The sequence below is a fragment of the Strix uralensis genome, chromosome 1 (genome assembly GCF_047716275.1).
Source record: "Strix uralensis isolate ZFMK-TIS-50842 chromosome 1, bStrUra1, whole genome shotgun sequence".
In the NCBI taxonomy this organism is placed as follows: domain Eukaryota; kingdom Metazoa; phylum Chordata; class Aves; order Strigiformes; family Strigidae; genus Strix; species Strix uralensis.
In genome coordinates, this window is record NC_133972.1 from 154,228,657 (window position 1) to 154,241,675 (window position 13,019).

Genomic DNA, 13,019 nt, shown 5'->3' on the forward strand with positions numbered 1-13,019 from the left:
TAAGGAAAATAACCATAAAAACAGGTAGCAAAGAACAGAACAGAATTCACTCTTTTTTTACTAATCGTTAATCCTGTAACGTGCTGCCTAAGCAGGACCAAGTGAAATAGAAAATCAGTAATTCTTATTACAAGAATAAAATTGCAACCAGAAGGATCAACTGTCACCATTAGCCTTATTCTGGCTCCTGATAAATTCTCATTATATTTTTGACCCATTTATCTAAAAAATATAACTACTTCAGATTGCATTCTTACTTAGAACTGGCATTATGTGGCTGCTCATCAGCTGTCCTTAAGTCTGCTTTTTCCGGGTGTCTGAGAAGAATCATTTTGTTCAGATCCATGAAAAGGATCCCTGTATCTTAGATATCTAAATGTCTAAAGGTTGCAACTAAAACTCATAACCTATAACTAAAAGCCATGATGTTTTCTGAGTTGGAAACTGATCTGGTGCCAACTGAATATAATGGGAGCATGTGACAAGCAGTCGATTATGTCTTCAAACAGATGGAACCTGTTCATTACATAGAGTCACTTCAGTGATTATTAATGTGAGCTTTTCCCCCCAGGACAGGACTATGGCTTTCTAAAGAATGTGGATCTTGCTATAAATATGAGGAATACAGCTGGTCGTGAGGTGGCAAGATACTGATCACAAAGCAGACATTTTTGTGTTAATGATCTGAATCAATGCTTTGATTTGAAATCTCAGTTGTGTTATGACTGCGTAGTCTTCAGAAATGGTGTACAACAGAACTGAACTTTAACAACTATGCTACCAGAGGGACATTCTATTCTATTATGAACCAATCTGGCAATGTGAAAAGGTCTGTTGTGTATTGGAATCTGGTTCTGTTGTTTCTAAGCAAGTATCAGCAACCTCCTTACTTCTGTAAGGATTCAGGACATTAACAACATGATAAGCATTAATGAGTGTTAGGGAAAGAACAGTTACAGTTATACTGCAAAAAGGAAAAATAAAATATTAAGTCAAGATTGTTTGCCTAAGATTCAAATACCTGATGAATAATCAATTTTCTGATCACCTTTTGTAAGCAATTATTTATTATTTGCATAATTTATGGCTCTGTGGAGGATGGGATTAGCTAGTAAATACTACAGTCATCAATTATACTGTTTTCCACATTCAGTTTCAAAACACATGATGAAAGAACAAAATGTCAATGAGATGATGACATGAAGACACAGGGACATCTGTGTCTACTGAAAATTAACTTTGTTCAGCTAGTGTTATACCTAGTGAGCATCCTGAAACTGCACGGGTGTCTGTATATGCATGCACATGCATACATACCCCTCAGGGTCCAAATTAATTTTCATAAAATTCCCTGAACAGAACAGAATGTTCTGTTTATAATAAGCCACTATTGACCAAATAAGTATGAACTGAAGACCTGGAGGTCATTTCATGTTTATTTGATAAGGTTGCCTATATATAGAGCTGTGTAGTTGCAGCTGAACTAAAGTTCTGCTGTAAACATGGAGAAGTCCCGGTATGATATGCATTTGTTCTCAAGGCCATATTTGAAAACTTCCATGTTGATATCTTGGATATTCTAACAAATGTTGACAGGATACGCTATTGTAGAATGGACCATTCTGACATCTAAGCATAAATATTGTATTTTGGGAAAATAAGAAAAATACAGATTTAGTTTTAGAATATACATTTTTGTAATGCTAATTCTGTCACTCCTTTTTGAAACAAACTTCTAGCATAAATGGGAGTTGGACAGTGACTATGTGATAGAATTTTTCAGAGAAGATGGGTAACTACAGGGAACAAAGATTGTTTTTACCTGCATCTCTGAAAATTCAGACTGTATGCAGCTGAAATTTGGTCCTTCCAAAAGTGTCAAAAAACTGTGGCATGCTTTTGCAATCTGGTCAAATTATTTTGCAGAATGAGGTTAAGTGTACTTTATGGAGTAAAATACACTCACTTTACATTCACTACTATTGAGTTTCATATGCTTAGTATGCATTTTTGTAAAACTATGCTATGTATGCCAGTACAGTACATTTGTGAATCAATTAACATTTCTCTTCTGTTTCAGTAACGTCCTAGATTTTATTGTACTTTTTATTTGTATGGTGTTTCTATCTTTACTATCTAATTTAAATTACAGTATGAAGATTTTTGAAATCTGGCTAGAAAAGCAAAAATTGCTTTCTCCTCAAAGGTGAAAAGGACTTGTTGGGCTGTCCTAAATATAAATAGTCTGACTTGGATTAGGTTAGATACCAACCTAACAAACAGAAATGTAACATTTATGTAACTACAACCTATATCAGAACAGACAAAGCACAAACAGATCAGATGTTGCAGCGGCATCTGACAGGAATGACTTGTCCTCTTGAAACTTTTCAGATTTGGTAAGACAAAAACTAAACACAGTGGATGTTATGGTACTTAAATTAAACCTAATGAGCAGTGCTTAGGACTGCATGTTTTGATGTTCAAATGCATTATAGGGGGAGGCTGAGGTGCCCAAGGTCCAAATGTTCTCAGCGTGGAGAAGCCTAATATCTAGTTGTGGTACCTTCATTTTATACAGCTTCTGCAAAAGGAGATGAAAGATTTATTGAGCCAGATTTGAAATACTAATAAAGTAGGAATTTGTTTCAGTTTTCTACTGAGAAAGCAACTCCCCTAAAAGAGATGCTGTAATGGCCTCCTGTCTTTTTCAGTGTTATCTCAAGAATAATCAGATACAAACAGAATTATCTCAGGAATAATCAGATACAGTCCAGAACCCTTTCCACATTCCCTTGTTGCCCATGTTTATTCTGTCTTGCTCCTTCAATGTGACATTTTCTGCTGAACAGTGAACAGCATCAATGGTCAAGGTGCAGGCTGGTCCCCATTTCATTCTAGGGAGCTGGTTAGTAAAAACAGAATTATATCCCTACCTGCCGAAGTCTGAAATTCCAGTTTACCATTTCTGAGGCTAGTATGCAGATGACAGCTTCTTTCTTGCCAAGTGTCTAATCTGAAAAGAGGATGTGGTATTGTGAAACCTGTATGGACAGACACACCTAACCCACAGTTTTCTGTAAAGAATCTGTTTTAAACATACCCATTTACTTAGTGTCACTTACTGGTTATCACTTTTTAACTTCTCCCAAATTTATAGTGACATTGAATTGCCCTTTGGAACTACTTGGACCTTCTTAATCACAAAAATAGATTTTTGTAACCGTTTTTACTTCTAGAACTATGTACTTCCATACTTCATCATTCAAATTAGTGGGTTCATAGGGAAATGTGAATGAGAATGTGGGAGTTCTTCATGCCTCAGTTCTAGTACCCGCTTCAGGGACTGTATGTGCATTCTGCATTGTATTTAATTTTTACCAAAACAGCATTGGAAACAGACTGCAGTCTGTTTTTCTGTGCCTTAAGAGTTTAGCTTTTTCACTAGGAAAAAAAAACAATTCCTGAATTATTTTACATTACAATTAACAGAGAAGTTAGGCTTTTATGCATGTTCTAATTCAAATCCCTATTTTAGCCCCTCATTGTATGTTTTGCAACCACGTAAATGGTAGGGTCTTGACCAGACAGGGCGATTTAGATGCCTTCACAAAGGCATACAGCATCCTCATAGCATCACATGAGAGTCAGTGCCTCCAGAGTGAGTAAGGAAGCTTAAATGAGGCATTTAGTTCAAACTGTCAAAATTACATACTTGCATATAGGTTGCTTATATACAAATAAATACTGACTGACTGATATCAAGATGTTCACTGCGGAAATCATGTGGAAACCTCATTTCTCACAAAATAAAATAGGGATTTTGTGTTAGTGCCTAGTGTACTTTTGCCTGCAGCTTGGTAGCACTGGAAATTTGGCAAGATGAATTGCAAGAGGCCCATATCCTGTACACCAGACATGTGAACTGGCCAAGACCTAAGGAAGCTTGCATAGCATCTGCTGGTGTTTTGCCTGAATTAGCTGCTGCAATTTGCACTTATTTTCACAAGTGACAAATCTGTCCCCAAAGAAATGACAGGTCACTAACACTTGCTGTATTTTTATCTTTTTTTTCTCCTTTGTGATACTTTTATATATAATTCCATGTTCAGACCTTGGAAATATTCTTTCCTCACAGTGGTCTTTTCTATTTGACCAAAACTGATCCCTGTTCTCTCTTCCCTACACCACCAGTTCTTTTAGGATGCAGCTCAAGCAGTTCTGCCTGCTCTGGTTTGTGACTTCGGGATCTAGCTACAAGACCAGGTTGTGCCTTTATTTACAGCAACAGATTAGCATAATGTGTTATTAAGTGTTGCATCATAAATGCAGACATACTCTGTCAGACATTTCTGTAGCTACTGAAGGTGTTTTTGTGTGTAACACCGATATGAAGGCATCTCCACTTGTGCCACAGTTTCACCATCCCTTTGAGCTAACATACCGGCACTGAAGACAAAGAGGCTGGCCTGCAACTTCCTCCCTCCCTTTCCTCTTTTCCAGACACTTCTACTCTTCTGTTGCTTTGCAATTTGTGCTTCCACAGGTGTTTACACATGACTCAACCAGATCTGGAGATCTAACTGGGGATAATATTAACCCCACAAAAAAATAAATATGTTTAGTTAGTTTTGACTACACTAAAAGATACTTTTAAATGGATAAACTTTACTGCACAGTTCATTCACCTGCCAGATGAATGCTTGTGCATGCTCCCACTGGTAACAGGAACAGGCACAAGCAATTAAGAGCAGGTAGGACCAGCTCCTTCTTTTGGAGGGCCAGTTTTAAGTGACTGAGTTACAAAGATATGCTTTCTGCACTGATACCACAGGCCAGAAAATAAACCCAGGAGAGATCCTTGTTGCGTTGCACATTCAGAGATCAAATACAAACCTATTAGCCCCCCTCAACAAAATCCTGGTTGTTTCTAGAAATTGAGGACCTAAAGGCAGTACGATCAAGTTTCTGTAAAGGTGTTCAAGATCAATATAAGTGTAAAAAATTATTATAAATATTTGGTTTAGTTTTATGGCAAAAGGGACACAGATTGCTTATATATGTAGTGTTTACGTTGCTTCTACCAACTAAAAAGTTGCAGAATGCTGCAAAGCTTTTCAGATGGAAATGTGGGCTATAATCTTAAATCCCAGCATATTAGACTTTATAAACAACACAGGATTAAGCCTGGTCAGTTTTCAGACCAGAGATCTTTGTCAAAAATCTTGCTGTCATAGCTGTGGCACAACTAAGTAGAAACAGCATCTTAGAGCTCATAATAGTACTACTGGATGTTTGTGTTGAAGATGCCTACTGAAGCAGTAGAGCTCACTATATTCTTCACAATGTAATAATAATGTAATAATAATAATCGTATTACCTTTATGCCTTGAAATTTTATCAGTAGTCAATGAGTGTCACGTCTTAAAGAGTACTGTTAACTTTTATGAGCACAGATATCTAAATCTTGTTTTTATAGTTAAGACAGTTCAATTGAAGAATTTGTTCTTCCTAAGTAAAAACATTGCTAAATGGATGCTTCTGAGTATGGGCAACGATTTTCAATACTATGAAAATTGCATTGCAGTAATAGGTGGTCATTTTATACTTCAGTTAGACTGTGAACAAAGCAGATGAAAGCAACTAAAATGTAACAGATTCATAGTTATCAAAACATTTACCTTGAATACTTTATCAAAATGTTTGGTGAATCTAAATCTGTAGCCTCTATCACTGCAATATGATGATAAACTCTGCATAATATGGCCTTGTAAGATTAAAAAAAAAAAGAATATTTCAAACCACAGAGGAAATACATGCAATCAATACAATAACAGGTGTGTATGTGGCTAGAATACTGGTGGACAAGCCAGCTCAAGTTTCAGAAGTGCTGAGCACCACAGTTGTAAGCTCATGCCTGATGCAAAGACGTAGGTAAATTTTGCCTAAAATAGAATTAACAGGGCAAAAGACCAACCATAACTTCTTCACAGCAGAAACACTGTAATGAAATGAAAACTACTTACAGTGTTTAGGGCAAGACAGATCTAGTAGGCAGAATAGTTTATATACTAAGTGGTACTTAGACCATGCAGTGACTCTGCAGTTCCTGATTTATTCATTAGTCCTGGAACAGACAGATTACACATCCATTTCAACTGGCAGGTTTTGGGGGAAGGGAGGGAAAGCTAATTCTGCTGGAAATTTCTTGTTCTGTTTCAGTGAAAAGGTTTTATTTGAAAGAAGTCTTGAAGATCATTATCTCCTGAGAAGGAACTGATTTAAGTAGTAGAAAGGTTGATTTGAGTGTACTGTTTACATCAAGTAACCCTCAGAAATCAGCACTCCAAAATGCTGACGTTAAACTCTGATTTAATTGAGCAGCTGCTACAAGTGAATAGGAGTTGAGATAGCTCAGCACTTTGTTCCTCTGTTCTGCATGTACACAATAGATTTGGCGCAACAAGGGCATTTTTTGTCAAACAATGCTTTCATTTGCAGCTAGATGCAGCATATAATTGTATCACATTCTGATTAGAATATAAGCACATTATCTTACAGTTCTGCGTTCTTAAGGCCTATGGCACAGGTAGTAATATAATGATATGGCTGTTCTTCCAGCCTCAATATGTGCAGAATGCACATTGTAAGTTAGATCTTAATTGTGAGATTCAATGCCTTAGATATTTCTTTCTCTGTTAAAATGTTGGATCATGTTCTAACTGGTTTTATTTCTTCAAACCTTGAACGTTCCAGCAATTGTGAGGACAAAGAATGCGAAGGTACAAATGAACACCACAAATCAAAGATCTGTATACCTAGTAAGTTCTGCTGGAAGACTGAAGTGACGTGGCGAGTTCAAAGGCTGAGTCAGGTATCAACGTTGGCAGACACTCAAAGGAGGACAGTGGGACATGGCTGGCTAGCCCAGCAAGGACGGTGGTGTCCCAGATGGCAGCAAAGTCTGAGAGCGTGAGGGAGCGAAAGCAGAACAGCAAAACCACATGGTGTCACAGCTGGTCTTGTTTTGCAGTTACAGTGGTAAAACATCTTAATATCCACGGCTGTGAGAAGATTTAAAAGTAAGAGATTGCCTTGATTCTTGATTTTCATGCTTCTTAGTAAAGGGAAGGTGAGACATGAAAGCTAAAAGTTAATAGCTTCACAGCACATCATGGTAAAGCAGTGAGCTTTTGCAAAACATAACTAAAGCCGCAGACTGCGGGTAAGTTCATAAATATGTACAGGTGGCCGTGAGCCTGCCTGAGACTACGAGGAAGCCACGTCCCAAGTGTCCGGGCCAGGCAGGCGGTAAGGAGACCCAGGTGCCCACCGCTCCTCTTCATGGCCGTCATGAAGCCGCCCTCGGGCCTACACTCCTCCAAGCCTCCTCCGGCAGCGGAGGGGCCATCTCCATGCAGCAAAGAGAGGGTCGTTTGGGAGGCCCGCCTCCCCTCTCCGCGCTCCTGTAGACAACCAAGGCGCCTCTCAAGGATGCTGGGCGGCGAGGCAGCGGCGGCGGAGCGACCCGCCGAGGGGACGCTGCCCCTCCGCCGGAGGGCGGCCACGGCCCCGGGGGCCTGCTCCGGCCCCGGGCACGCCGTGGCGGGGGCACGGCGGCTGCAGACCCCCACGGCGCCGCGGCTGCGGCGCTCACGGCTCACTCCCCGCGCGGGCCCCGGGTCGCGCCCCTCCGCGCCCAGCGCCGGCGGCGGCGCCGCGGCCCCTTTAAATGGAGGCGGGGCCGAGCCCCAAAGTTTGCACAAGTTGTGGAGCGGGGCCGGCGGCCGCGCCGAGCTGCGTGTCCGGCCCGGCCATGGGCCCCCCCGGCGCCTAGGAGCCCCCCGCTCCGTCCCGCCGTCATGGACTACCTCACCGCCTTCACCGGCAAGGGCGGCCGCCTCCTGCGCGGCACCGCCAGCCGCCTCTGGGGGGCCGTGCCCGGCGGCCTCCGCCAGGTCCGCTTCCAGGACGGCCGGAGCCGCGGGGCGCCGGGCCCCGCCGAGCCGGCGCCAGGTACCAGCGGGCAAGGGGCCGGGGGGTGCGGGGGGCGGCGGGGCAGCGCCCGGTCAGGGGCCTCTCTGGGCGCCGGGGTGAGTTTCTCGCCTCCTCGGAGCCTCCCGGAGGGGAGCGAGCTCCGGGGGAAGCGAGGGCGTGCGGGAGCAGGACGGGGAGAGGGTCCCTGGCCCAGCGGGGAGCGGCCCGCCGGCCCCGCCGTGCCCCTGGCTCGCAGCCTTGCCGAGCCGTGGCAGGGAGACTTGCAGGGCTGCTCTGCTCCGCTCCCAGGGTCGTGCCGGGGCGGCTCTGAGCGTTAGCTGAGGGAGGAGGCGACAGTGGGGACGGCGGGGGGGGGGCATGGGAGGGCCGGCACAGGGGCACGGCCTGGCCCGCCGCCCAGCCGGGGCGCCGGCCCTCAGCGGAGGCTGCGCCCCGAAGGGGTTGCACCAGGGGACGGGTCTGGTAACAACAAAACCAACTTTGCTCCTGCTGCACGTCTTCCTGATTTCAGTGGCAGTACTACTACAGTTATTTTTATTACACACGTACACACTCACACAGGCTTTCGCAGTACTTCTATTGACGAGGGTGAGGGAAAGCGACTGGAGCAGAAGCTCCTTGGTTTGAGATCTCCTTTGTGTACAAGGTGGTTTCTGCCTTTCATGTGCTCCTGAAATGCAGACAGCAGTACTTAGGAAGTAGTTTTGGTGGTAGTAAGGGCAGAAGGAGTATGTCTGCCTTCTGTGGTCAGACAGGTCAGTCAGGAGACAGTAAGTGACTCTTTGTCCTGGGCCTGGGAGTAAGAGTGCTGCTTTTGTCACCCCCTTTCTCGATAATGTTTTTGGGCTGTAAGTATGGATATCGTAACTTACTCATCTGAAGTGAGCACTCAAATTGTCAAGAAGTGCCATGAGAACTGGAGGGGTGGACAGTGTACATGGACTGTGCATGCAGAAGAGGACTGGGCAGTAAGGATTCCAAGGAGGTAGTGCTATTGATTGGAGATTAAAAACAAACTATGACATAAGTAGTAAAAGTAGCATCGTCTAAGTACTGCTTGGAAGGAAAAATACATATGAAGTTAAGTTTGTGAAAATGCTTTATAAAAATCTGAAGAGCAGTATACAATGAATAGTAAACTTTTTTTTTTCTTCCTGTTTCAAGAAGCTCTGTGCTAAGTGGATGATTGAGTGCTTGTCGTAGTCTGTAGGTAAGATTGAAGTCAGGTGTCTACTGAAAGTTAATACTAAAGACCATTAAGTTTCTTTGTTACTTTAAGTTATTTTAGAAGAGTTAAATAGTTGTTTTTTATCAAGAGAAACAAGATCTGCTACTTACTATAGTAGGCAAAGCAATAGGAATGCCCCTGTGGTCTGTCATTTAGAAGATGGCTCCTTGCGTGCCTTGGATCATCACACTTCTTACACAGGAAGGATACTAGGTAAGCAGCTATATTTACAGTGCCACTCTTTCTTTATTGAGTTGTGTCGTTCCCCCCCCCCCCCCCCCCAAGACGTACAGGGAGAGAGAGACAGTAACTTGGTTTTAAGCAGTGAAATTAAGTACCTTGAATAATGCCTCTACACACCGTTAAAGGCTTGGTGACAAAGATTATTAACGCTCTTTTGCAGAAGCAAAACGGCAGTAAAACTCTTCAGCATCTTCTGGTCTTTTAATCAGCAAGGCCATACGTTCAGCTGTTAGTCTAAAGCATCTCCTGTGATACATGTGATTTCTTGGAGTGAAAAGCTCTCTGACTATTTTCCCCCTCTTGCTCTGGGACAAAGAATTGATTTAGACGGCGTTATAATGTTTTGGTTTTTCCCTAGCTTTGAGCAGGAAATGTATGTGCTCAGATAATTTCATAAAGTAATACTTAAAATTTGTGTTAATGAAAAGTGACTGCAGTTCTGGAAAGCAGGGTGGGTTTCTGAATGTATAGAATTTGATGTGCCTTTTTGACAGAGCCATACTTTAGTTCTTTCCTCACCTAGGCAAATCTTGCTGTGCGAGGCAATTAGATCTTGGTCCTCCCATGCTGTCTTCTCCTTTATGGGGTTTCTGTCAGTTACAGGCAGGAACAAATTCTTGTGACCGTAGAATTCTTCTGGCAAGCATTTTGCTGGCTTTCACAAACTACTTGTGGCCTGGTAATGTGTGCTGTGGAAGCTGTAACAATACTTCAGTTGAAATCCAACCTCTTTTACTTAGAGATGGGTCCCCTGACATTAACTTAAACCTTAATGGCAAATTCTAACTACTCCAAGTGTTCAGTCTCTGTATGCAGTGTTGTGGAGCCAGGCCTACCTATTACTCTAGCTTTTTTTTTTCCCACTTAGGACTTTCAGAAGGATCTTTTCAGTGTTCATTTCCTTTGCATGGTTCAAGTTATGACTATGCATTACTTCTTAAAAGAATAGTTCTTCATAAATACTTAAAACCCTGTTTCCACATTTCTGAAACAGAAACCCAACCTTTTTTATTCATAATTATTTTAAATTTTACTTCTACAGTAAAGTGTCTCAATTTTATTCATGAAATATTAGTAAGTTTACATTTACTGTTTTCTTGCTTGTCTTTCTAAACACTTGAACAGCTGCTCTGTAAGGTTTCCAAGTTCAGGGAGGCAAGTCAGTTCAAATGCTCTACCTTAAATCACTGTTCTGGGCCTGTACTTCTTTGGGTACATGCAGAACAGTTCATAGTATTTCTTAGTAGAGAGACAGGAGACACTGGGAGAATGAGTAGTGCCATAGGAGGCTGTAAACCTGTTTAACCAGTTCACATTGTTTGTATCTGCAGCCAAGTCAGTGAAATAACTTCAGAAAGGTATTTTGTCTTTTAATGGTTGTGGTGGTGGATAAAAACGCAAGGAGAACCAGAAATTCTAGAGAAAGCATCTGGCTTTTGTGAAGGCGCTACCAATAATTTCAGAGTGTAAAATTCCTTTTTTTAAAAAAAAAGGCCTTGTGGGCTTTGAAATGTAACTTCTAAAGATAATCTATCGATAATTTCTAGAAAGAGCTAGTATGTATATATTCAAGACCTGGATTTACCTAGAAACATTAGCTAGAACAGAATGTAGCTTTCTTGTTTATTGGAATATATTGTAGGTGTTATCTTGTTGAAGTTGTATGCATTGTTATTTGCTTTGAGATGCAACTCAAGGCTTTAGGGAATGTGTGATTAAGGATTATCTCTACTGCAGAATTGACTTGAATGTTCAGTTTAATTTGAGTCTCGTCTATACAAACCTCTTACTTAAATGAGCCAACAGCATGTCTCATAGTTTAGTATGCTGTTTGCTTTGCTGTGTAAAGGGGAGCACAGCTGGCAGTGAGGGACATGGTTTGGCTTTTTTTCTGTGGCACTGGTGAGGCCATACTTTGAATGTGCTCTTTGGTTTGGTGCACCATTGTTGAAGGTTGCTGAGAAACTGTGGAGGGTCCAGCCAGTATGTTTAGGGGCATAGGACATATGACCTATGAGGAGGGATTGAGGGAGCTGGGCTTTAGTCTTGCAAAGAGGAGACCAAGGTGGCTTAGAGGCAATCTAATTGTGACCTACATCTACCTAAAGGGGGACACTCTTCTTGGTAGTAAGAGATGGTAAAAGAAGGGGCAGCAGCCACAAGTTTTAGCCTGAGAGGTTCAAATTGAACAACAGAAACTTCACAAGAAACAGGGACAGGTTACAGTTTTAAGCTGACCTGATTTGATGTTGACAGTATTCCTGCTTCAAACTGGAGGCTGGAGTAGATGTACTTGAGAGGTTTCTTCCAGGTAGCACTTTGATTCTGTGAGGATATGCTTGCATACCTGGAGTCTCATGCTTTCTCTCCTCATAGACATTTTCACCTCACTTCTGTCTGTGGTCACTTCATGGAGGGGAGAACATACCCTGCACAAGCAGTCTTGACTTCCTGCAGTATGTCTCATAAAGTACAGAAGTTAAAGAAAAGAAAAGCAGTCATTCAGAACTCCTTGTTCAGAGAATTCTCTTAACTAGTCTGTCAAGCAAATTGTTCTAGCTGCCTTCTATTAAAAGATTTTTTTGTTGTTGTTTTTCTCTCTCAGGCTCAACTTGATTGTTTCGTGTGGCCTGTGGGTTTATTTACAATTTTTTTTTCTCATCAGCTTTAAAAGTCTTGATTGGTAAGATAACCATACACAGTATATCCAGTAAGCCATGTACAGCCCTCTGTACTACAGTGAAGGTAGTGTCAGTGCGTTAGAAAGATAAATGTGCAGGACCAAGTTATAGTACATTTGTCAAATCCTGTGTAAAAGTGAGTATCTTCCTTTCTAAAAATCTGTCTCAGAATAAAGTAGACGTAAGAGTAAGGTAGACTATTTCCTCACTTCATCCTTATTCAGTACTTCACTTCTAAGAAATTATCTTGAACCGGTGTATGATAAAGTATGAGAGAGGCTTCAAACTGGGGAGACACAATTCTGCAAGTTCTGTCGTACACACTGTTCCGGATGAAGCACATGTGAAATGTACCAGCACCCTTTACAGAGACGCTAATGCTTTGCTTTCATGTCTGAAAATACTTCAGTTGGTACAGGCATAAGAAGCAAATGTGATCTTGGAATGTATCAGGCTGGTGACTCAGTCATCTTGTGATACGTTAATGTATGCACAATCTCTTCTTCCGACTTATGAGCTACTAGTATATAGAAATTCTTGACTATTCCCTTAGTGTATGCGATGTTAAATGGTCTTTCACTTCATGTTATGCTTTGTACTACTGCATCTTGCCCTGCTTTTTTTTTCTTCAAGCTTTGGGGCTACAGAATTCATTCTGTGTTCTTTTGCCCAGCCTTTGCAGTTGATTGTGCTTGTGATTTTGTTTGCTGATAGGCGATTGAACTGTTTTTTAAAACTGGTCCATTGGGAACTCATTAATATACCCTTCCATTCTGATACTTTCTGTTTCACTCTCATGTTTAGTGAATTTTTGACATAGTTTACAATTCTTAGTCTGTTTTTTACTGTTCAGTAGGATTCTGATGTAT

The 13,019-nt window shown here is 41.7% G+C and overlaps 1 protein-coding gene across 10 annotated transcripts in view; it reads left to right on the forward strand.

The window, feature by feature from the left end:
- OXR1 (oxidation resistance 1) overlaps positions 1-13,019 on the forward strand; it is a 292,999-nt gene that overhangs the window by 202,360 nt on the left and 77,620 nt on the right. For 2 of the 10 annotated variants that reach the window (XM_074886433.1, XM_074886441.1), the window contains exon 1: positions 7,796-8,016. The exons of 7 other annotated variants lie outside the window; for them this stretch is intronic. In XM_074886433.1, the coding sequence (XP_074742534.1) occupies positions 7,863-8,016 (154 nt within the window). In that variant the 5' untranslated portion in view covers positions 7,796-7,862. Of the gene's footprint in view, positions 1-7,795; positions 8,017-13,019 lie in introns of those variants that run through there. One more of the 10 variants, XM_074886484.1, reaches the window with a different exon arrangement.